This window comes from Corvus hawaiiensis, chromosome 2, assembly GCF_020740725.1.
Source record: "Corvus hawaiiensis isolate bCorHaw1 chromosome 2, bCorHaw1.pri.cur, whole genome shotgun sequence".
Classification (NCBI taxonomy): Eukaryota; Metazoa; Chordata; class Aves; order Passeriformes; family Corvidae; genus Corvus; species Corvus hawaiiensis.
This window is the reverse complement of record NC_063214.1, coordinates 20,341,257-20,366,864: the sequence shown is the minus strand read 5'-3', so window position 1 is coordinate 20,366,864 and position 25,608 is coordinate 20,341,257. Positions and strand designations below refer to the sequence as shown.

The 25,608-nt window shown below is 38.2% G+C and overlaps 1 protein-coding gene across 1 annotated transcript; it reads left to right on the top strand.

Annotated features, from left to right (window-relative positions):
* The first annotated feature begins 36 nt into the window (after positions 1-36).
* On the top strand, positions 37-25,287 carry LOC125321520 (transmembrane protease serine 7-like). Its single transcript, XM_048294501.1, has 17 exons — positions 37-1,703; positions 2,026-2,194; positions 2,839-2,963; positions 3,818-3,885; positions 4,853-5,031; positions 5,128-5,166; positions 5,927-6,146; positions 8,821-8,960; positions 10,273-10,370; positions 11,276-11,388; positions 12,084-12,217; positions 16,577-16,684; positions 17,713-17,832; positions 18,397-18,580; positions 19,288-19,559; positions 20,783-20,919; positions 23,520-25,287. Exons 1-17 carry the CDS (start codon positions 1,626-1,628, stop codon positions 23,676-23,678), a joined length of 2,343 nt encoding a protein of 780 aa, XP_048150458.1. The 5' UTR covers positions 37-1,625; the 3' UTR covers positions 23,679-25,287.
* The last annotated feature ends 321 nt before the right edge of the window (positions 25,288-25,608 follow it).

Sequence of the window (25,608 nt, the reverse complement as noted above, 5' to 3'; positions counted from 1 at the left end):
ATATAGAGGTAATAAATACCATTGTTTCAAGCTTTGGTGAAAAAGGAGGAGCCTGTTCCTTGTGGTGGTTGTTCCATGCAGGTGTCTGGAGACATGGGGGGAGGTGCAATAATAAACTCCATTTTCAAGGCACCAACTAAGTGCAGGTACACTCATCTGTCAGGAAGCTGAAGATACAATTGATCATGTAAACAGAGAGCCTGAGGCTTACTCATCATTTCTTCTGAGAGGTGTACAGCCAATACAGGAGTAACTGTGAAGCAGCAATGAACTGTTTGCACTCTGGCAAATACTACTTTCCCTGCTTCCTCCACCAAGAACAGCTGGCAGGGAGAAAGGGAGAAGAGACATTGCCAAAAGTGAACTCAATCCTTTCAAATCCATAGGGTCTTAAGTTTTGAAGGTCAGAAATTCTGCTGCTAAAAGTGGTGATTTGTTAGATGCTTATTCCTTCTCCAGCTTTCATTTTAATTAACTGCATGATTTGGAGCTACTAACTCTTTTATTTCCTGCTATCATTTCTTTATTTTCAAGTTCATCCACCTAAGAATTTGAATTCTCTAGTTTCAGGCAACCTTAACAAGATGAATAAACATGGTGATGTGTGTTACTGCAATGGTCTTGTCCTTGCCTAAATAAAACTGAAAGGTCCTGATACAATTTTTATGCAAAAGTGGGTTAGTTTCCTCAGGCTTTTTTCTAGGCTTTTTCTGTATTTTTTTCTCTTTTCCATGAAGGAAGGGGCAAAGTATCAGTCAGCAGGTTGTGTGTGTAGCAGACAGGCTGTTGAAAAAAAGAGGACTTTAACAAAGCCATCTGTCTGCAGCTGTAGTTTGAATTTCTGAGCTGTGAGGATTGCCTTCCAATTAATCCCTTTTGCAATCTCTGTGTGAACTGTGTTGGGATTTGTTTGTTCCCTTTGTATTATTTTTCTGGGGCTGAGATTTCTTCGTCCCATTTTGCTTTTCTAGGTTTTGTTCTTTGTGCTCTCTCTCTCTCAGCATGTATCACATATGTTATTTCCCCACACTCATCCTTGATTTTCTTATTTTACATGCAGAATATGCTGAACTTGGTTTGCTGACTTAAAGCTGCTTTTCCTTTCAAACAGGAAATGTGAACATAAATTGGTTTGGTATTTATTTACCACATTTATTCTGTGGTACCATCTTGAAGCTGGAAAACAAAGGTGATATGTGGAATTGAGCATTTATCCTCTCTTGTGGATATTTCTATGGATTCCATGGGGTGTTTATTAGAAGTTGCCTCATTTATATTGCCCTGCGACCTTTTATCTGTAAATTGATTGCATGTCCTTTTCATTGTGTCATAAATTATTTCCCTACACTTGTATTTCTGAAAGAAGTGATCTATTTTCAAATGATGGGATCCATATCCTACTTAGCCAGTTAGGAAAACAAAGAGTTACAGTGATGGTAACTTTTCCTGCCCACCATCTTTGACTGCAGATCAGCTGGCTCCAGCTTCAAGCAGTATGGCAAAGGTGAAATAAGAGAAGCCCTGTGTGTGTGGTGGGGAGAGCAGCTATTCTGAGTTACATATAAGAAACAAGTTCATTTAGGGGGTTGCTGCTAGATTTGTCAAAAGGCATTTGTCACGGCATCATGCTCCAGGCTTTTCCCTCCAGCCAGATTTCTGTGTACAGCATTACAGCTCCGGACTCTGAACAGGCTGCAGGGCAGGTAAGAGCCACCAGCTAAGCTTTGTAGCAGGAATGCAGTAAATAAATTACTTCTGTCTACTCCTGTGTGCATTGACCCCGTTTCTTCATAAACTGCTCTTAACTAAAGTGATAATAATTCCCCCCCACGCTTTCACAGCTTGAAATGCATACAAGGAGGAAACAGCCACGAGAGATGCAGGTTTCATGTGGGACATAGATGACAACATCAAAGATCTTATCTCAGTTTTAATCTCTTTAAAACTAAGAGAGTAAATAGTCCAAAATGTGATACAATATCTCTTCTGTCCTACTAACTGATGCCTTCCACGGTCTTTCTCTAGGAAAGTCCGCGGGTTTGCTACTGCTCGTCCTACCAAGAAGACTTGTGCCGAAAGTATCGTTCCTTCAAATGGATGAAGTTGTGTTTCTGGAGGAGATGGCTTCTAGGAATATTACCTACAGTTTCTTTAACAGTTGCAGTAATCGTGCTAGTCCGGCACTACTCACTCTGTAAGTGTTACTCCCCAGTGTGGTTTGGGTGGGATGGATATTTTGCACTGTGAAGAGCTCTGCACTAAGCAGCTGAGCACATAACATGTGTATATAAACTACTGACTTTCCCTTCTTCTTAATGTCTTTGCTAAAGCAGCAAAATACACAGTAACTAGCAATTAGCAGTTGCACAAGAATATTGCAAGTGTGCATTTTATCTCTAAATATTTTTTTGTTTCTGCTCATGAATACTATCATTATGATAAGTGTTAACTTTTCCAGGAACCTATAGGAATTATCTATTTTCTCTTCACTTCTTTTTAAAACAGAATGAGTACCTAAATTGTTTATGTGCTTTCCCAAATGTCACCATATAGCCATTAAAACCATGCCTCTTCAGGAGGAGAGCACTGCAAAAAATGGAAGCTTAACAATGAAATCTTCCTAGTAGAAATGCCTGCCTAAACCTTTATTTCTTTCCTTTCCTTTCCTGCTGGGCTTTACTCTGTCAGTGGGCCTGACTCAGTGCTCTGGCTGTTACTGCATGTTCCTTTTAAGAGCTAATACCTGCAAATGCCAAGGACAAGCACATACTTCTGCAAGCATCTTGTCCTGTAACGTTATTAGGTGTGCTAATTTTTTATCTTTTTTTTTTTTCTCAGCTCCAGCTTTTTCCTTTATTTATATTGGTGGAAGTGTAGAAATTCCTAATTTGACTTATACAAATGACCTCAATGATCCAACATCACAGAAATTCCTCCTGCAAGCAAAAGCAGTCCAAAATTATGTAAGTTCCCATATAAGTAGAGCAATATCTTGTAAATATTTATACAGAATCAGACTGGGAATGAGGAGAGGACTCCTGTTAGCCATATTTTACTTTTTTCCTTTGAAATAATAAGTTTAAAGCAAGAGCCTTGGCAGTTTTCAGATTTAGAAATGTAGCTGCACAGATGGGGCTGTGTGTCTTACAGCAAGGACAGTATTTTCTAGGTAAGAAGGTTTCAGGGTTATGGAAAAATAACTTGTCTTGAAGGAAATAGGACAGTGGGTTTTGTTTTATTTTACTTTATTCAAACTCTCTTCATGTTTTTCTTTTTAATTTTACCTCCAATTCAATGCTTCACCTTTTTGTTTCATTTTCCTTATCACAACAATGCTTGCTTTCTTCTTGCTTGCTTGCCCTTCTTATGAGTTTCTATTTGTGAGATCAATACTGCTTCCTAGGTACATGTGGACAGCATTTTGGAAGACAAAGGTGTTCTCTGTTAGCCTGTATTTCCCAAAAGAGCTAATCTGGTGACTCAAAGCTACTTTGTGCACAGCCAATACAAGTTGATCATACTGGAAATTTAAAGACTGAAACAAAAATATAAATGTATTCATAAAGACTTTTTTCATTACTAACTATCAGGAACTGTCTCAATGGTTTTGAAATGTAATGTGACTTAAAAGCAAATTTTTAGTGGAATTTAATGCACATTTATTTGATACATGTTGTGAAAATGATGGACAGTGCTTGTAATGTGGAGGGGTGAGGAAGGGGAAAGAATGAAAAAGACAAGCACTTTATAGTATTAGAGACAATACTGGCACTAAAATATAATGTCACATTTTCTTTTACCACTATTTAATTGTCAGTTGGCAGAAACATATGAATCTTCCTTCTTGGGAAAGTACTACTTGAGGTCTGTAGTGGCTGCTTTCAGGTAGGTGCTGTTTCAGCATATGGTAGAAATTTGAAATATTAGCTGTGTTTGTCCTTTTTTTCATGTATTTTAAATTAGTTATCTGGAATAACATGCACATCCCTATAAGAGAATTAAAAATGAAGAAATGCACTTAAGTATATGAGCTAAGCTAATAGTGTGACTTGTGTCCTGCCCTGTAGAATTGGTGAGAGAAATGAAGTCTGATTAATTGGTCCTGAGTCCATGGGTTCTTTTGTTGTCTAATTAATCTATTTTTAATTTTGGAAATAACAATTCAGCACTTGCAGAATCCTATTTTGGTTTTGTCCATTCCAATGAAGTTCCTTTTTAACCTCTGAAAACAAATCCTTAAATGTATAATTTGGAGCAAAACACTCTATTTGAGCTCCTGGTAAGAAATGTAAATCCATTGAGCAGCAGGTTACTACAATCCTGGTTACTACAATCTGAAAACCCTGAAGGGTCAATACACAGGCGATGTCAAAAGGAGGACTGTGGTGGAATCACTGAAGTAATGACTTGTATGTGTATGCTCAAAGATTGTTTATTTCAACAAAAATTGTGTGAAATGCTGTATCAAAGTATGGGCATAAAATTCTGTTGTTGTATGGTGCTAGCTTCCATTAAAAAATATTAATTACAGTGTGTCTGGAGCTGTTACATGATCTTAAAAGCGTATAATTATATAGTAGGGATGGTAACATCCAATTTCATAAAGGATTTCAAGGTGTGGTTTTCAGTCTCAGTGTGTAGCTGGTTAAGCCCCATATGTCAAAAATATTTCTACTGTATAGCAAAAATAATTGTTAAACAAGAGAGGTTTTTGTCACCATGTTTAGCAGCAACTATTGGCACAGAGGTTCAACTGGCTATGAAACTGTGCCAGCCAAAAATGCAGACCAGGGAAAACCACGTCCAAAATTGTAATTAGACTGTATTTACGATGCTTTTTTTCCTTTCACAGTGAAGGACAATCTGGGCTGCGAGCTTACTTCTGGAATACATTCTGGGTACCACAAGATATGGTTGCTTCTCTTAAAAAATTAACCCCCATGGAACAAAAAGAAATCTGTAATAAAAAAGCAGCTCACTTGTTCAGTTCTGGGGAGGAGGATTTTGATCTTGTTACAATGGATCTTTTTGGTAACAATGTACCTGTCACTTAACACCTATTCTGTCTGTTTTTCTTTCTCCAGTTGGTGTCTTTGGCTTGTGTAGCTGATAGTTATTAAATTTCAGTTTCAGATTCCACAGAATATGATGTGATGCTAAAATCAGGTAATTATGCCTCAATCCCGAGTGATACTACTATGGGGGGGAGTGGAATCCTGTGATAGAAAAATGGCATTTTTCCGGTTATTCTTATATCTGTAGGGCTTATGAACTAAACCAGACTACAGAATCTCCATGGCTTGTGTTTCAAATGAAGGCTGGATGAAAATACCTTACAGATTTTATTCTGATGTTCTGACTAGCATAGTTGAAATTTAATAGTTCCCACTGAATTGCAGTGAGCTGCGGCTCCTATTTTTGGCATCTCTAAAAAAAAAAAAACAACCTCTAAAAAATTATACATCATTTGTCTTGTGATTAGATAATTTTGGTTATAGGTTGTTAGTTATCAGTCAGATAATGCAGAGCTTTAATTCACTTTGCCTGATTTCTTCATATCAAGCATGTCTCGAAATTTGTCTTCATGTGCTTAGTGTTCTCATTGCATGGAGAAGGACAAAGAGAAAATGGCAAAGGAAGCAGTAGGTGTGAAGCAGAGATTGTTGCAATTGCGGCTGAACAAGCTCCTGCTCATGGAATGTGCAATGAGCTGGTGAGGCTTTGTACTTCCTTGGCCAGAGCAGGAGAAGGTGATGCAGTTGGGTAGGGAAAAGGGAATAGAGTTGTAAATGTAAGAGCAAAAAGGGACTAGAGAAGTCAAGAAACGTGGGTAGGTGATTGTTTCTACCTTGTCTGAAATTTCACCCAAGGACTTGTCTTTCAATATAACAGTTTTTCATCCACTGATCTACATTCTTTTGTGCAGCAATATCCTTTGACCTGTATGCCAAGCCAGGTAACAACAGGACTCTAACACTGATGAATCCCAAAAAGTCTTTTTATCAATGGAGGCTGCGAGTTCCCTCTAACTATGTGGTGAGACTGGTAGTTGTCGCTTTGCGTGGTGTCACTCCAGAGAGCTGTGCATCACACCACTTATCAGCATATGATTTCCTTCTTCCACTGCAGAACAAGATCATTACCAGGTATGATATGCAGAGCAAAGATGAGCTGTACAGAAAATCTCTGAAACTGTACCAAATTGATAAAATGTGAGATTTGAAAAACAATTAAAAGTCTTGTATAGGGTAATAAAAAGATCTAAAAAAGTTGGAAGGGAGTGATAAGGGTTTTCAAGTCCAATTCCCTGCTCCTCAAAGGACTACCTAAAACTAAACCATCTGACTAAGAGCATTGTCCAGATATTCTTTGAACTCTGACAGGCTTGGTGCTATGACCCCTTCCCTGGGTAACCAGCTATAAATTTCTTAATGGGTTTCATTTCATACAATTACCCTCACAGCTCAAAAAGGTACAGTTTTTTTGAGAATATTGTATTCTGTTACTGTCAGAAAATATATGTTTTATAGCAGTCCAGTCACAGGTGAATTCCTGTTCATAATAGGGGGGTTGTGTCTGTGGAAGGCTCCATCCTCAGAGTCACTGTGTGGTCCATATGCATAAGTGAGTTCAGATGATGTTTAAATTTGAGTGGTTACACTGCTCCTACTTTTCAGAGTCAAATTTCATATATGAACACAAGGAATCTGTCTTCCTCAGCTAAATAAATAAAAAATTTGGAGGATCAGAAGATGGATGGTTTCAAGAAGGGAACTTCATTTAATTTTTTTCTTTTAGGAACTTTCAGGAAGAGGTTAGCTGGGCATGAGGATTCAGCTAGGAATCTGAAATGCACTTAACTTAGGAGTGCTACTTGAGTAGGTGGTCCTCTTCAGCTTTATTAATGGACTCATTTCTCTCTATGCAACAAGACATAACAGATTGCCATTGTTGGCATGGAATGGACACAAGATTTTTTTAAGGAGTTACTCTCAAATTGTAGCTTAACAAGGAGAATCCTGTTCCTGATGCAGGCCAGCATGTGTTCTGCTACTTATTATGGACTATTGCTGTGACTGTTACTCCATTGTGAGTTATTAACACTGGCTCAGCTTTTTAGGAACCACAAATGTAGAGCTGGCCATGAGCACAAAAGCACCTGGAAGACAGCAAGACCAACACAGGTGTCTGATGTAACACATTCAGAGAACACTGATGCAGTAAGCTGTAGGAAAAAAATTAAGAATTTGCATTGTTGTCTGTCTATTAAAGAACCAAACCAGAATGTGGCGACTGAAATTACGTCTGATGATACCTCAAAAAAAGCTGACTTTTTGGTTACTTTTACTGCCACCCTAGAAAATATGTTGTTTTGCATATGTCTATTAGTCTTCTGCTTGGGTCAAAAGCAGCCTAGTGACATACTTAAGACACATACAGTAGAACTAATAATAATAGAATGTCCGATATCTGTGAAAGCCAGTAACTATAGCAGCCATTATTCCCTGATGTTTAGGTCTGGAGTCACACATGCTGACTGAAATGATTCTCACCAGTTTCTGTAAACTGCAGTAATACATCTGTTCAGTGACAAATCCTAAAGTGTTCAAGCTGAGATGGTGAGGTGTACTATGAGAGTAAGCATCTCATGTGGACCACTCTCCTCATAGCTTGCCTTGGTGTTCTGATGATACTGTGACAGAAGGTACAGATAGAAGATAAACCAGGCTGTCGACCGGGTTGATGAAGATGCTGAAATATTTCCACATGGCAACATGGAGAGGACTTAAATTGTTATTTTATAAATGTTTTTTCAGCTGTTATAATATAAAGCATTTAATAATGTCTGCAGGAGAGGCAAATCAGAGATTCATTCACTAGTGTCTCACTTCAAATGGGTGAAAGGAATAGCCTGCTAAAGCAGAAGACAACTACTTTCAATTCAAGGTTCAAAAATTTGATTTTAATATTGCCAAGCTGGATCTCAGTGACATTAAAACTTGAAGCAGGGCTGTGATGGAAATACTGTGTTACTGTGAGGTCTAATCTTAATTGCTTTCTTTTGCTGTGCATAGAAAAAGAGAAACCTGTTAGAAATTTTTAACACACAGATTCACACATATCACAGAATATTCTGAGTTGGAAGTGACCCACAAGGATCGTCAAGTTATAAATAAATGAAAAAAGTCCAAAATATAATGTGGGTTGCAAAATGAAGCATAAGAGTGAATTTATAGATGCAAGAAATAGCATCTCACATTACAAGTGGAAGTAAGTTTCAAGCTTCAGGATATAAATTAACTCATTAATTAAGTAAAAGAACAATAGGAATAATAGTTGCCAAGCATGGGGCTTCACATTTTGTGTGATAGCTTTTGTGACACAAAACCAGGCTGAACGTGGATAGACTGGAAGTGTTTTGGGCTCATCTGTTGCATAGATGCTGCTCAACACTGCTGCACTGGCACTTGTTGCCTTTTCATGCCTAACCTCTGCTTCTCAGTGCCACTATCACCACTGAAGTAAGGTAATCTGGCATTGCCTTTCTGATGCTTCTATAGGTATGAAAACTCCAGGGCACTTGTTAAGCAAAAAAATGGTGATGTACACCCAGAGTGACGAAGCCTCACTGCTAGAAAACTCTAGCATCCTGTGTACTATCAGCTGGGTGGAAGAATAACAGGGTAGCCAAAGGAATGCTTCTGAAACACAGATGCCCTGATCAGTGTTACTTCTGGCCAGTTTCCCAGAAAAGATGACAGGAATGTGGGAAATGTTTTGGAACTATTTTTTTAATGCATTTTTTTGGTAACCTTCCAGATGGTGTGAGCCTGGGGCCTGGACTCCTTCTGTTGTGCGTTTAACTTCATCAAGCAATGTAATGTTGCTTACCTTCTCACTGGACCGAAGAGGAGAAAGCAACATATTAAAAGCTCACTTTCAAGCCGTTCCTAAAATCAGTATGTAGTTAATAGAAACAAGCATCTGATGGAAGCACACTTATTCCTGGTTTTGCCTCTAAAAAAGTTGATATTGCCTTGAACATATCGGGGCGGGGGGGGGGGGGGGGGGGGGGGGGGGGGAATGTTGATGAACACTGTCCCACCTGCTTTAACAGCTTGTGAAGATGATAATAGAATACATGCTTTTGGTTACATCTTACATTGTAACCTAGGACATGTGTGTTTAAAGAAAAAGGAAAACAAGAGCAGTCACTTCTAATTTACCTTTGTCCTTTTTCTGAAAGCATTGTTCAGTGTAGTTAACTGAATAAAGAAAGTGTGTTCCAGACCTTAGAAGTATATTCCAAACCTATGGGGTACTATGGATTTTACATAAGTGCTGCGTGGTGAAATATTTTGAGTAATGCTAAACTGTAGTACTAATTTTAAAAAAGATAATGGGGTTTCACAAGGTCAAGTTTAGCCGCAGTTATTTGGTAAGGTATAAGTGAAAGAGTTTTGACAATGAAACAAGTGACTTTTTTTTAATGTGTGGAACAAGTCACAGAGGATAAACTCCTCCAAAGCTGCCACATTTCAGCTTATGTCTCTCTGCATGCTCCTTATGCAAATACTTATCCCATGCACATTACTAATTAAAATGTCTTTATTGTTCTGAGGACGGGTATTCCAAATTATATTTAGCCCAGGTTTTGCCATAAGTTGTTTTTTTTTTATTTCAAGTTTGTCTTTTTTTCTGTTATGTTCATGTTTGCATTCATGGTGTTACCTAAAGGGAACAAAAAGCACTAAGGACCGGATGTCTAGGAGAGTCCTTGGTAGAAAATAAAACCTCAAAGATATTGTTCAAATATGGCATGAATTTTCAAACTGAGAACTGACACACAAACTTCCTTGTTTACATGAAATTAATCAGTTTTCACTTCACTGGGCTGATGGCTTTTTTATTTTGAAAATACCTACAGAAAAGTTGGAAGTAAATTGGAAGGGGGAGGTCTGTTGCATCCATATTTAGTTGCTTCTTTCACTTACCATGAAAGAATGCTTTTTTTAAAAAAAAATCTTCAGTCAGAGGTGGTTTTTACTTCCCTTTAGTTGTAATTTGATCCAAAAATAAGAGAAATTCAGTGTGATGAGGAGGTGGCAGTTAAGTGATTTTCAGTTAATACAGGAAAAATGTGAGTTTAATACTGTCACAATGTATTCTTCTAACTCCGTACATAGAGAAGGGTCCTAGCAAGTGAAGTAGACTCTGCGCTTTGGTCTAGTTGAGATAATTGTGTTCCTTGCTGATGTATTTCTTTCCTAGTATGTGGTGGTCATTATATTTCCTGGAATGGGACGCTGAGTTCCCCTTATTACCCAAGTTACTACCCACCAAACATTGACTGCACCTGGATCATCAAGGTAAGTGCTGGGAGCTCTTCTGAGTACTGATGGCTTTTCTTTATCTTATGTAGACACAAATTTGGGAGAAATGCCTTCTGATGCGGGTGAAACGGAGAGGAAACCTAGTTAGACCACTGAACCTGACTTCTTCTCAGTCACTCATCTCTTTCCTGTCCTATGTACAGGTGCCAACTATGAGAGGGAAATATTGCCAACTTCCAGAAGTCTGAGCATTATTCGTGACAGAAACAAATTAATGTGTAAGATGACAACTCCCAGCAGCCAGAGAAAATTAATAATAATCAGAGCTTTTCTTCTATGTCAAAAAGAAAAAATGATCATGTAAATCATGCCTCACATGATGGATCCACACTGTATTTCCCTGAATTCTGCAGAGGCAGGACCTTCTCTAGCTCAGAAATTCATCTCTGAATTTCCAGCAAGTGCTTTGGCAAGACTTAAAATCTGCTCATGATTTCTACCAACTGCCCAATGTGTTGGTCTATTGCTCCATTCAGCATTTCACTATTTTTTTACTTTCCCTGGTAAAGGAAACTTTTTATGTATGTGACTTGATAACTCTCTACCTTTCATGTACTCAATGAAAATTATTAGCAGCTTGTAGAACAAAACACCTCTGTGCAGGACAGGAACACATGGCATTACAAACTTAGCAGGAACCTCAGATACAGTGCTTTGTGCTGGCCGCACACTCCTTCATCTGGCACAGATGGGTAGCCAAAGTTGGGTCTAAAAAGGCTTCTATAAATGTTCAAATTAGCAAAGTTTTTTGCTTCTTCAGAGGTGCTAATTTCAATTATAGAAATGCAGTATTTTCAATCCCATAATAAGTAAACCATCTTGAAAGCAAAGGCTGTTTTCATTTTGTGAATGTGTGTCATGTCATGAATTTTGATTTTTAGGCACCATTACCTGGCTACAAGCTTTCACTAAAAATCCTTGTAATACAAATTCAAGAAAAGTCTCCAGGGTCCAGTAAATGTGATAAAGACTGGTTAGAAATTGATGGAGTTAGGTGAGTATATACATTTCTGACATATTAATTTGCACTTTGAAGTTCTGCACATTTAGGCATCCTAGTTTTTTCTTACAGGCATTTGCTTTTTCTTTTGTTCCCCTTAGAGTAATCATGTAGAAAACTACAAGACTCTATGCAGCTGCAGCTGAACTGTAAATTCCTGGCTGTGGTCTTGATGTGGGTGAAGAGTTTCGTAATCAGAAGTTCCACTTTCTTTACCACTTGCTCTTCAGTGATTGTAATTGTTATGCTAACACTAAAAATAACACTATTCAGAGAAATTTGTCTCTTGGAAGGAGCACATTGAAACAAGCAACAGCTGTTGGATTTGGCTGAATTATTTAATCCTTTCCTGGATTTGTTGCTTTTGGATTTGCAAACCCAAACGGGCAATCTGAAAACAAGTATGCTTGAAACAGTTTGTGTTTATATGGTAGATCCTGACACCGATCATCTTGCTGCATTTTGTTTCGAAGTCCGCTAGTCCCCAAAAAAGTTGCGGAGTGGGAGAAATTTGTAACTAGGCTTTCTAATACTTCTGTTGGACTGTTTTTAACACCAAAATACAGCTGATCCTTACTGCATTGTCTTGAAGCTTTTTGACGTCACCACTATTCAGTAAAAGGAGACACAGCTGGATGGTAGTGGCCAGTTTGGTTAGAAATTATTATTTCTCACTTTTGCCTTGCTAGATACTGTAAAGCTGTTTCAGAAAACAACAGAAACAGAGAATATGGCTATTCTGTTGCAATCAACTTCCATTCTGATGAGCTGGTCACCCACAGAGGGTTTTATATTGAATACAAAGCCTTCAGTGACACAGACCGTAAGTTATTGAGCACACACTTTAATTTTTAAGGAGAAATCTTTGAGAAACCCTGCTTGACAGACCAATCATACACAACTCAACCTGGCTATTTTCTTAACCTAATTGCAGGAGACAAAAGTGTAAAATGTTATTATGCCTTTAGTTACACAAATAGAGGTAAAAATTTAGATGTAAGATGCTTTTAGAAGCAAGTACTTATTTTCTAACTTTTATCAACACTTCTGTAAAATGGGGAGTAAAAGTAAAATTTCTCAGTTTCTGTAGATCTAATTATATGGCACTTTGCTGACACCTTAAAATAGCCAAGCTGCAACATAAAAATAGAATGGCAGAGGTCCTCTAAGCATGGCTCTTCTGCCAGCAAAAGTTAACCATGAATACTTAGCCTTCTCTTTAAAATCACAACTCAAGATCAATGCTCTAGATCAGTTTCCAGGTTTAGACAAACTATTAAGTTTTACTGGCAGTCAAAGAGGACCCTTGCTAGAAGATGTTGCAGAAATATGTCTGGGATTTTTCTAGACCTTTCCTAACTCCCCAGTCTATGTGCTTCTGGATCAATGTTAGCTTTTGAGGGGCTTCCAGATGGTGGAACAGGAATTTTCAGGAGATACACATATTTACTTGTGATATTTCTTAGAAAAGATGCAATTTCTGATTTTTAAAATACCTTTTATTTTCTTTATCCAATAATGTCTAGGTAGTTAAAGTTCTCTGTGATTTCAAGAGATCAGTTCATTTTGAGAAGCCTCTTCAAATCCTCAGCTTGCTTGTCTGAATGTAGTTCTGTTCATTGTTGACATAGAAGCATTTAAGTGTTAAGGTCTCTGGTAAAGATTTTTGTTTCATGCCTTTCACTCTAAGTGGCAGGTTTTGTGGTCGGTCATTCTGTAAGACTCACACATTTTCAGGGATTTCTTCTTCCACCAATGTGGGTCTCTTTCTACTAGAAAAAGTTACCAACAATTCTGAGTTCTGTGGTTACTCTGGTTACTGCCTCAAAAATGGCTAAAAAGAGTCTAAGCCCAAGAATACCTTTTTTAACAGAGAAAATCCCCAGTCTTGATTGTGTGTATCTGTATGCTCTGCTTCTAGCACTGAGCCAGCAAGCAGATGGCTCAAAGTTTTAATCAATTCTTAGTCACAATCATAAGGCTCTGTATAAAGACTCAGGAGAAGTGGAATAGCTGTGATGTGTCAGTATCAAGTTGATGCAGTAGTTTGTGGAAGGATGTCTGAGATACCAACATGGATTGAGAGCACTGGCCTATATCAGCCTTGCCCGTAGCAGTAGTAGCAGGAGAAGGAAAAAAATAAATTCATGTTCTCCTACATCTTTAGTACCTGCAGTCACCCACCTGAGATTAGTTTCTTCCCACTGCTGGGTGCCTATCAAAGCACAGTTACTAAAAATCTGAGCTGACCTGGAAAGCAAATGCCAGCTATCGGCTGAATAATTTCAGGGAGAGGTGACAAGAAAATGGAGACACTACTGCTTTGAGCTTGTGCTGGCTGCGTAATGTGTGCTTTCCTCCCACTGACATCACATGCAAGGCAGTGAACAGGACTAAATTACTCCTGACTGGAACTGACTAAACAACTGTGGGACAGATGGATTTGGTCTCTCAATCTGATGCAGCTCTTAATTTGCCTATGGTGCTAAATGGGAGAAAGTTTCATTTAATTTGACTTGGGCAGGCAGAGGAGTGGTTTGGGCTACTTATTCTTTCAGAGTTTTTTTTTCTTGCACATCTGAAAGAGTGAAAGAGAACAAATATTTTTTATATATTGGAAAGAAACAACTTACCATCTATACTAGTAGTTAGTTTATGTGAATGTGAAAGAAATTCTTGGTCAAAGGCTGTTTCATGATGAGATTGCAAGATTATTGGGAAATGTTTGATAAAGCACTTATTTGCATCAGACATTGAGCGTAGCAACACAGAGATCAATTTCTACAAAATTTTAATATCAGGAAATATGTATTCATAATACTAAAGAGAATGCCTAGTTTTGATTTTATTTTCCTTCTCCTTAGCTGCTGCCGTACAAAATGCATTACCTTAACAAATTAAAGAAGTGCTACCTATCAGTACTTCTGTATCTGTGGTGAATGACTTTCAACCCTTAGAGGCAATTAATGGGAATTTAATTGGCTAAGTCTATTTAGGTGAATATTGACTCATTTAATTCAGACTGCTTGATAAAAATCTTTGACAGATTGTGCCAAATAAGATATTATTTCTTTTTTAATATTCAATTTATTTTACAATGACACTAGCTTTAATTTTTAAAGGCCATTTTAATATTTCTTCATGGTAGAGTCCTGCATTACTGTATTTAGACTGTATCAATAATTCTAGTGTCATCGATTTCTCATTTTTCTAGCTTGTCCTTAGATACAGAGACAGAATGTGCATTCCTTCAAGAAATCAGTCTGAATGCTGGAAAGGCTGCTCAGATGGTAGTGATTAATTGGATTGGGGTAGAGCAACTATTTCTTGTTTGTTGTTTTCTGTAAAGAGCTTTTTCCAGAAAGTTGAGAGATTGGCTGAAATTATCTCTAAACTACTGCTGGCAATCTTTAAGATCACATGAAGGATGTGGGTGAAGATGAAAAAGTCTGGAAAAGAAGCTGTGTAATGTGTCCCTTTAAAGAGTGGGAGAACAGAAAAATCGAGAGGGAATTTTACACCAGTCTTTATAAGTTAATCTTCCAAAGGAAAAAAATAATGCACAAGAAGTAGCCAAAGTAAGCTATTTGTAAATAGTGAAAAGAATATTAAAACCAGCATGGAGATTTAAAATTTTGTTTTAGTTCCCTGCTGTGAGAGGATAAATAGAGAAGTTGTACTTTGACACGGTCTTGTGTGACAAGCTTATCAGTAAGTAAAGAAAATGTGGGGAGAAAAAATACAGGAAACTCTGTCCACAGAACGAGTGGTCAAGACTCATTACCAAAGAGGAAGGATATTTTTAATGTCATTCTGCCAATATTGTTATGGAATGTCACATAATTTTTGTTCACGGTCTAAATGATGGATTAGCGTAGATGCTTATGAAATAGGAAAACTGTTACACAATAGAAAGATGGAAGTGTTTAAGAGGGATGTATTTTTAAGTGGTCCTGAGAAGCTGTAGAATATATATGGAGAAAAATAAAGACAAGAATATGAGTCAGCAATGCCCTGGCAGCCACGAGGGTCAATGGTGTCCTGGGGGGGGCATCAGGCCCAGCATTGCCAGCCAGGCAAGGGAGGGGATTGTCCTGCTCTGCTCTGCACTGGGGCAGCCTCACCTCAAGTGCTTAGGGCAGTTTTGGGTGCCACAGTATAAAAAATATTAATCTATTAGAGAGTGTCCAAAGGAGGGTAACGAAGATGGTGAAGGGCCTTGAGGGGAAGCTGTACGAGGAACAGCTGAGGTCACTTGGTCTGTTCTCCCTGCAGAAGAGGAGGCTGAGGGGAGACCTCATTGCAGTTACAACTTCCTTGTGAGGGGAAGAGGAGGGGCAGGCACTGATCTCAGATACCAGAGATCTCTGCTCTCTGGTGACCAGTGACAGTCCTGAGGGAATGGTCTGAAGTTGTATCAGAGGAGGATTAGGTTGTATATTAGGAAAAGGTTCTTCAACCCAGAGGGTGATTGGTGACTAGAACAGGCTCCCCAGGGCAGTGGTCACAGCACAAAGGCTACCAGGGTTCAAGCAGCATTTGGACAATGCTCTCAGGCACAGGGTGGGACTCTTGGGGATGGTGCTGTGCAGGGCCAAGAGTTGGACTATGAAGTTGATCCCTGTGGGTCCCTTCCAACTCAGAATATTCTGTGATTCGTTGAAGATCTGAATGTAGGTAATTAAATGGACATGGGGATTGCCTACGCTGCTTTTTTGCTAAAAGATGGGGGGTATGATTGTTGCTCAAAAGCTGACTTGTGAGTCAAAGTCACAAAATACTCTTTGTGAGTTTTGTTTGTATTTGGTGTTTCATTGGTTGGTTGTCTTTGTTCTGGGGTTTTTTTAAGTGTCACATTAGGATGTAAGACAGGAATTTGAAAATACCTTTCCAATCACCAGTGGGAAGGCTTCAGCTAGAGTACTGTACCTAAATTAGGCACTGCATTTCAAAGAAGATAGGGAACATTCAAAAGATGCCAGAAAGAGTGACCAGAAGGTAATCCAAGGCCAGAGATTACAGCACAAGTCTCTCTGTCACTGGATGCTATCAGAACCAAGGTAGATAAATATCTGACAGAAATGGCACAGCAACATCCAAGGAACCTCTGACAGGGAGTGTGTGTAGCATGTGGCTGTTGTCTGCTACTTGTATTATAAATTTACAGACCATTTTTCTTCAGGTTGTTATCCAGAACAATTGAACTGTGGTGATGGGAACTGTAAACATCAGTATAAGTCTTGTAAAGATGATGGCAGGTGTAGGCAGGACAGTGATGAAAACAACTGCTGTAAGTATGTATTTACAGCTACTTTCCAAAAGGCGGTGGAAGGCAGAAGCAGGAATATGCATATTTTAATGGTTAAACATGTTGTTCCTAGATATTTTTTTTTTGTGGCACAAAGTAAAAGTTTCATAACAGTGAACACAAAACATGCAAAATAAAAAAATAGGTTTGGGGACAGTTTAGACAATTAATGAAGGAAAATCCAAGATAGCAGGGATTTTAGTAAAGAAACCAAACCACAATTTGCTGGTGATCCTGTTGGAAGAGTAATTTTTCCCCAAATGCTGTTGGATCGGTACCACATAATTTAAGGAAGAGAGACATAGTAGGCTGGGGACTTTGCCACATTGATGGTCTTTTTACTGTAGATCCACAGTGGTTGTGGGCTTTGCTGGTACTACCAATGGCACCCTAGTGACTTGCCGCATTTTGCTGATATAATTTTTGTCTTGCTTTCAATCTTGAGTCCTTGAGGTAGCCAAGAGTATGTCTTTGTTGAAGTAAACCTACCTCCCACTGTTTCGAGGTCTGTGTAAACAACTGGTAATAAGAATACTAGTAATGGAAGCCAATTGCTGAGATCTATCAGGATTCTCACATAGTAAACTGTGATAATCCTTAGTCAGAAATTTATTGGAGAGGTATAAAGCTCTTCCACAGTTTTCTCAAGTTCACTTGAAAATGAAAAGATGCTGTGAAGATTTATGATTTGTAATGCCAGTAGTGCTGGTGAACAGATCTGACAAGCCTCGCTTACTCAGTTTAGAGTTATGTAAAATGGGAGTGTGGACAGTTGGAGACTCTTCGTTTTCCCCAGGAATAGTGGAGACTGAAATTAGTGTGATCATTAATTAGATTGGATCATTCCCCTGTCCCCTCTTCACAGAGGGACCGGTGTACAGCAGTATAGACTACTACTTCAGGCAGGCTAGAACGTGTAGCTTTGAACAACTTGTTGAACGTGCAAGGTTTTGTTAATAATTTGAAAGCATGACTCCAAACATGTGACACTATCTACTCTCTCATTTCAGCCTACAAAAGTTGCTCCCCTTATGCATACAAATGCCTCAATGGAAAATGCCTGCTGAAACCAAATCCTGAGTGTGATGGGAAAAGAGACTGTACAAATGGATCTGATGAAATGAACTGTGGTGTGGTAACATTTATTTTAAAATTTGTTAATTACTTGGGAAACTAAGTCAGCAATTTGTGTTATTATTAAGCATTATTGGATTAACAATTGACTAAATCAAATATGAATTTTAAAAAATGAATTTCCTGGTAACATCTGTATGCAAATGTCTGTCTTGAATTCTGCACTGTTTCTTTTAAATCAACTCATCCATTCTGTCTATGATGACTTATTTCAAGCAATGCACTTCCAGGATAAGCAGGTAGGTCTTGCTGCTTTTTTGAGCTGAATGAAATGCAGTCAAGGAGCTGTGTTTGTAAGGAGGGAAAAGATATGAGAATTATTCAAATGAACTTTAGAATTGTGCTTAATCTCCTTTTGAGTTATTCAACTCTTTACAAAGCTGCATGGGAGGATAGACAATGATTGGTTTATATCTGACCTGCCCATTGAGTGAAAATGGGCAAGTACTCACTTTTCTACCAATTGCACAGTAAGGTCTAAGGGTAAAAGTTTGTGTCAGGCATGACAAAGTGAATTAACTGGTGGGCTTTTTACTAATTTATTAAATTATTTCTATTAGCTTGTGGAAGACACCAGCTTAAGAAAAACAGAATTGTTGGAGGTGAAGATGCGAGATCTGAAAAGTGGCCTTGGCAAGCAAGTTTACAGATGGGAGCACATGGCCACGTGTGTGGTGCATCTGTGATTTCCAACAGGTGGCTCATATCTGCTGCCCATTGCTTCCTGGATTCTGATTCTGTGAGGTATGAAGAAATTATACTGTTGTAGAGTATTTGCAGTTTAATAACCTTATAAAGTTGCTTTCAATAATTTGTAGAAGCTATTCCTTGTCTAGATAAGTTGATCCAGGCTATAATTTTGTTACATGACCTCACTACATAAACACTCGGTGTTGTCTTCTGGCTTCAAAACGCTTAAGTTTTTGAAGTTATTCTTTTGTTTCCGTTGCCAGTGAATCCTACATGATAGAACACTGCTCTTTTAGGGTAAACACAATTCTTTTCCCCCCCCTTCTTTTCAAAAGGCAGGGATTTTCTGAGTAGAAGCTATGGCCTTTTTTTTCCCAAGACAGGTCCTATTTATTGATCAATGGAGTGAAAACCCACTAATGTTCAGTTAGGTAGTGTAAATTGAAAATGCGTACCTCCTACATGTGGTAAGGAGGAGACAGAGTTTAATAATTTGCTTTTGTGAGTTCCAAATCATGATGCATAGCAAGGAATTGGTCTTATAGCTCCAAGAAATTAAATATTTTCAAAATAGCAAGTAAAAACATTACTTAATGTTTTAGCAGACAGAGACTAGAGTGCACCCATCTTCTGAAGTCATATTCTATTCCATGAGCTTTGGTTTTGATGAATGTCCTCAAATACTGAAAGGTAGTTAAAATGGAGTGAACTAACACTGCATTGCTTTCCAATGGGACGTTCTAAAAACATTTTTTTTACAGATACTCTGTTCCGATGCAATGGAGGGCGTATATGGGCTCACATACTATTAATGGAAAGAACAATCGTGTAGCTATGAGATCAATCAAAAGGATTATTGTCCACCCACAGTATGACCAATCTATCTCAGACTATGACATTGCCCTGTTGGAAATGGAGACGCCTGTACTCTTCAGTGAGCTGGTACAGCCCATTTGTTTACCCAGCACCTCTAGAGTATTTCTTTATGGAACTGTCTGCTATGTAACTGGCTGGGGAGCCATAAAAGAAAATAGTAGGTTCATTTCCTGGATATACTTTTTGAAAGTTTGGCTTAAACTCTAACAATGAAATATTTATACTTGTAAGCAAAAATTACCCCATGTGGTTTACTTAGTGTGTCTGTAAAAAGCCAGAAAAAATCTCCTTAGCTACAGCCTGTGAATTCTGAATAGTTGCTTGGGTGGCAGGTGATAAGTGACAAAATGCATACTTGGGTGTCATAGATCATTGAAAAGTAAAATATTATAGATTTACGAAAATGTGCCCATTTTCATGCTCATGACTCATTTTATCTGGTGAATAGAACCTTGCAGGTAAAGAGATCAGTGACTTGCAACTATTGCAGAGAAAGAATTTGTTTCTAAGATTGATTGACAATATGGAGCCATAAGCAGCAATAATTGCAAAAAAAAATTGTGGAGGATTTTTCATTTCCTCTGTCTTAACCAAAGGCAGTTTAAAGTATGCATCACAAAGAGTTCTGCCTCTGTGTAGCTTGGAGCAGCCAGCTGCAGTGGGGAGGCAGGAAAAAGCACGCTGAGTTGAAGAGGGGTGGCAGGGGAGCCTGTGAGATCTTTGCCCTGTCTCATCATTAAACAGCTTGAAACCTGGGCTTGGAGAGCGTCTCAGCACATCAGAGGTGTCAGGATATTTAGCTCACAAGGGCACCTCATGTCAATACCATAGTACAGAACTGAGCTCTTAGCATCATTTGTGAATTACAGACTTGGGGGGTTTTTTTAAATTATTTGTTTTTCCCCGCTCAGCTTTATTCCTCAGTTTCTTCCCTAGAACTGAAAGGGTGGAAAACAATATAGAAATTGCATTTTGTAGGACTTGGATGTTGTTTGGAGCACAACCATGGTGTAAATAGTAACAGAAAGCTTCAGGCATAATTTGAAATGTCATTTACAGTTAGTCACCCTGTGTGCAGTCTTATCTTACAATTTGCGTGGCACTTTTACTACTTTTTGGCAGAATAAGGTCATAAGGATGAAGTTTAGGGAAATGGAAAGGTGGTGCATTGGAACCTCTATGGCTATAGGGTAGTGTGGACAACAGCTTTCAAAAACTAGGGCAGGCACCATTTGAAGGGAAGGGAAGGGAATTACTCTGCTGTCATTAGCTGGGTAGATTTTGAGTTTGAAGCAATTCTCCTTTGTTTTGATAATTGGTATCTCTATGAGAAATTTGTGCCACCTTAACCTCTGCAATACAATTTGTATTTTTTTCTAGGTCATCTTGCCAAAACACTGCAGGAAGCTCGAGTGAGAATGATTAACCAAAGTGTTTGCAACAAGCTCTATGATGATCTTATTACTTCACGTATGCTGTGTGCTGGGAATCTTAATGGTGGCGTTGATGCATGCCAGGTAATCTGAAACTTGTACAATGAGATGTCTTGAGTGTGAGTATATGGTTAATTTAACATGGCAACAAAAAGCCCACCAAAATAAGGAAGAAAATTTGTCACAGATAATCTCTGACTGTCTTGAGAAATATCATTTTGCAAAGACAAGGGGTAAAAGAAGAATTCTTTTTCATCTTCAACATTTATATTTCATACAAGAGAACAAAAGTATAAAGATAAAAGGAATCAAGATGGGTCCATCTGTGAATTATGTTATTTGTATTAATTTCTTTTTATCTTTTTTAATCTCTGGGTATGGAATTGCTAAAATACTGTAAAAGTATGATGAGTAATGTATTGTTACAGTGGCAAAGAAATACAAAAGGAAAAGCTAAACTAAGTTTGGGAACGGCAGCTGCAATGGTGCTTTTTAATTTCAAACATTCATTCATGTGTATAATTACAAGTTGTGACTACATCACAGTAGCGTAAGTTATAAAACCCAACTTGTTTACACACACAATCAGAAACTGCTTTTTGGCCATACTTCACCTGTCCTGACTCTGCCTTCTTTCTCCTTCTTAGTTATTAGACTAGTTGTGTACTTCATTGGTGTTCAAACTTCTGATGATTAATATCAACTTTATAAATATGTTTTTTATACCAGTTACCATGTAAAGGGGATAGAAATCTGTTACTGACTATCAGACTGAGGTAATTTGGTACAATTTTTGTGTAATATATAAACTTGATTATTTTAATGCAATAAGATAACTTTTGCAAGGTTGTAGCTCATGATGGGTCAAATGTTTTTAACACAATAGACTATTTGTAGAATTTTTTGCGGTCTCTAAGATCTAATTAAATTAATTATTATTTTTATTAACATTATGTAGAGTTTGTCTGCAAACTTTGACCTTGGAATTGTTTTGCTAAAATATGTTAATTTAGAGGGGTGATGTTCCTCCAAAAAATGTGTTGCTTATGAAATGGCCTTGAATTTTCAGATGGGCATTTTTAACCAATTCAGCTATACATCATATTGGCCAGTTTCCAGCATGAGTTGCTGTGTTTGAGTTCTAGTATGTTGTACCTCTGCGTCTCTAAGTTCTTAGTCTGGGGAGCATCTTTGTTTTGTTTTGGGTTTTTTTGCTTTCTGTAACTAGTATATGTATTATATAATATATAGTATGTATTTCCTGTACAGTGCTAGAGAGGAATGACACTGGGAGTTCAGGAAACCCCCACAGCACCCTAAACCCCCTTTACTATGCTTTCAGGCTTGTGAGCATCCTGTTTTGTTTCACTTTTTCCTGGACATGTAAGCGGTGCATGTGTTGCACAAGTTATGTGAAGCTTCCAAATACCTTTCATCTTTAGGGGATCTTATACACAAGAAATAAAAAATTTAACTGTTCAGACTGTTTTTTATCACTCTAGGATATTCTTTGATCTTGGTTCCTCTGCTTAGGATCCTTCCTCTCCCCACTGGCATACAGCCCCTTTCATCTTTCAGAACTGGCTGAGTAATTGGCTGGACTACACAGCCTCCTTTCTCAAGTCACTTTGACATCAGTCTCTTGGATTATCAAAATTTCTAGTGTGACAGCAGCCTGAGAGAGAGGAAGAGCTCTGGCTTCTTCTCTTATCTTTAGATAATTTTGTATCACCATAATACATAATTTTGTTCAGTTGGGTGATGAAGACTTTCTGTTATTACTCTTTTCTCAGTACATGGCTTTCCCCTGACCTCTTACATGTTTTGGCTCCAGCTGAGGGCTCAGACAAACCCCAGGGTCAATTTAGAGGCTGCTGACTTCCTTGTGTGCATTAGGAACAGCTGCAGGGAGGAGCTGCCCTGTAGCTGCCCAGAGCTCTGTGAACAGACCAGTTCACAGAAGACATACAAGGTTAAAGCAGTGAAGGGCGAAAAAGCATTGATGAGCCCAAATGCATTTTGATCCTGTGAACTGAATTTAATGGGAATTTTTGTTTTTCTACATTGCTGTGCAAACCTGCATGTTCCATTTGAGAAGCCAGTTCTTATTTGCATATTCCTTAGTCTTTGTTCATTCTTCTACCTCTCCAAAGTAGTCTGCTGTATACTCGGTCTCGATTATAAAACTGCTGATAATACTTAATTGTGCCTGACTTGTTTGTTGGGTTTGGGTTTGTTTTGGTTTGTTGGCTGTTTTTGATTGGGGGTGTGTGGTATCTTTCTGTTCCTATTTAACATACAGTCTGAGAAATCTGCCTTCAACCTGTGAACAATTTTTGTTCAAATTGTAGTAGAATTCCCCATTTCCATCCCTGTGTTCTTCTCTCCCTATTTGGGCTGTGGTGAGTTATTCTATGAATCCTGTAATGGGACATTATCAAGGAGTAATTTTATAAACTGCTTCTTCCCATTGGCTTTATACTGACTAGGGTGCTACATACATAAGTGAAAATAATTGAATAAATTTGACATCTGTCTGGGTACATTATAATAAGAAATAAGATTCTAATACTAAGTTTTAATTTGAGAAAAAGAGGGGCAGGTATTTACTGTTCTTAAATAACCTATTTTTTATTACAGTGCTCTGTGTGCACGCACTAATGGCTGGACTTCCTTCATTTTAGGGAGATTCTGGAGGTCCCTTGGCCTGCACAGGGAAGGGCAATAGATGGTACCTTGCTGGCATTGTGAGCTGGGGTGAAGGGTGTGCTCGGCGCAATCGTCCTGGTGTGTACACCAAGGTGACAGCACTTTATGACTGGATCCATCAGAAGGCAAACTGATGAGCCAAGGAGAAAATGCAGATCATCTCTGTGTGAAAGCTGCTTCCTACTGTAGTCAATTTGATGATACAACATGAAAATGCCATTGACTGTTCCTTTGTGAAAGATACACTTTTAATGAAGAAACTATCATTTGCGGTTCACCTAGCAATAACTGTTCAATCTCAGAGGAACTTCAGATTCCTTATGGATTCATCTTCCTTAGGGCCATTTGCAGAAACAGCACTGCCTTAAAAACAAGATAAAATGGATTAGAACCTGTAACAAAAATCCAGCCACACCTCATTCATAAACCTTCTCCTCTCCTTCCTTGTCCCTTGTTATCTATATTTGTTTCCACATGTGCATATCTGGATAAAAATGACCACATGCCGTATATATTCAACTCCTTAGGGATGTTACAGGATTCTAAACACAAATAATTATTTCATAGTTCTCAAAAAAAAGAATAGTGTATTGTGTAAAAAGCTGAGATTAATTCATTCTAGTTACATGCTACTGCATGACTTTTACTTTCTGGGCTGTAACTTTTGGGATCTCTACTGTGTTTTCTTAAAAATACCAGATATGTAGCTCAAAAATGTCAGGATGCAAGAAATTTTCATTAAAGAACTGGAAAAGCATAATTTAGGTTCTTTGGGATGATGTCTAAATAAAAGGAAGGAATTAATGTGTTGTAATTCATTAAACAAAAGGAAACTTTAATGCTTTCTTACAGTCTCTTTAGAATTTGAACTAACTGTAGAGTCTAATGTTTGCAATATGTTACAGGTATATTTCTCCAGCTTTGGCTCTGGCATGCAGTGTGAATTTTTAGCATGTTCCTGGTACGTTAGGGTTGTTTTTCCTGCTGTCCTTGGTCCACAGTAAGCAGAGTTTCAGGCTCAGGAATTTTTTTGTTGTTGTTGTTGTTGTGTATCTTTCTGGGCTGTGCCTACAAGGCCACACTAAATTGAAATGGACATAAAAGGAAAATGGATTTATGTGGTTGGATGCATCCTTGGGCTCAAAGAAAGTAAAAGAAGAAATGACAGTAACATTCCTTTAACCCTGGCAGTAAATCTAGTTTTGATAATTTTAATCTCCTGATGAGCTTCTCACTCCAAATCTAGCCAATTTAAGGTTTCCAAAGCTGTTTATGGGACTTCAGAATACCAGTACTTAGCTTAATAAAAGAATTGTCTAGATGGCCTTAAGACCATTTAGATGGTCTTTAAGTTGTGCTCAACATTTGGAAGTGTTTAGCCTTCACCTTTAACATATATATTAAAAAACAAAGCTGGCAGTTTGAATAGCTGTCATTGCTGCCTACAAAGCACACTTACTCTGCAGTACATATGTGATCTTTGTTTAATGTTAGACCCATCTTGGCAGTGTGTGGGGAAAATGTTGAAAAGAACCAGCACTGTAATCTGCATGCAGTGAGGTTCCTCTTTCTAACACTGCAATTGCTCTTCCTTCCTTTCTCGTGTTGGGCATCTTGCCCTGGCTCATGTCAAACTTACAGCATGAGCTATATTCAAAGCCTGTATGTTAGGAGGTTTGTTTCTTTAATGGCTAGTCAATTATTCACATCTTCCTTTTTAATAAACATGTGCTAAAGCTGCAAGTGGCTGTGTTTTATTTGTTTGGATGTGCCTCTTAAATTCTCAACCCCAGGTGCAATCAGAACGGCATTGGTGCCTGGGACTTTCCTCTTTTTGTAAAGCTGAGCCTAGTGCTCCCCTGTTACTAAAGGGTATATTTAAGGGCACGAGTTTCTTTTCCTTTTGTTGAAACCAGAGATGTCTTGCCTAGGGAAGAAAACAACTTTCCTGTTGTTTTCTTTTAGATAAAACCTGGCCCAGAAAGTTCAGGTCAGTTCTTGACTTACCATTTTCTCTGAGAGTTTCTCGGCAACATGTCAGAAGGGTCAGTATTTCACATGGAA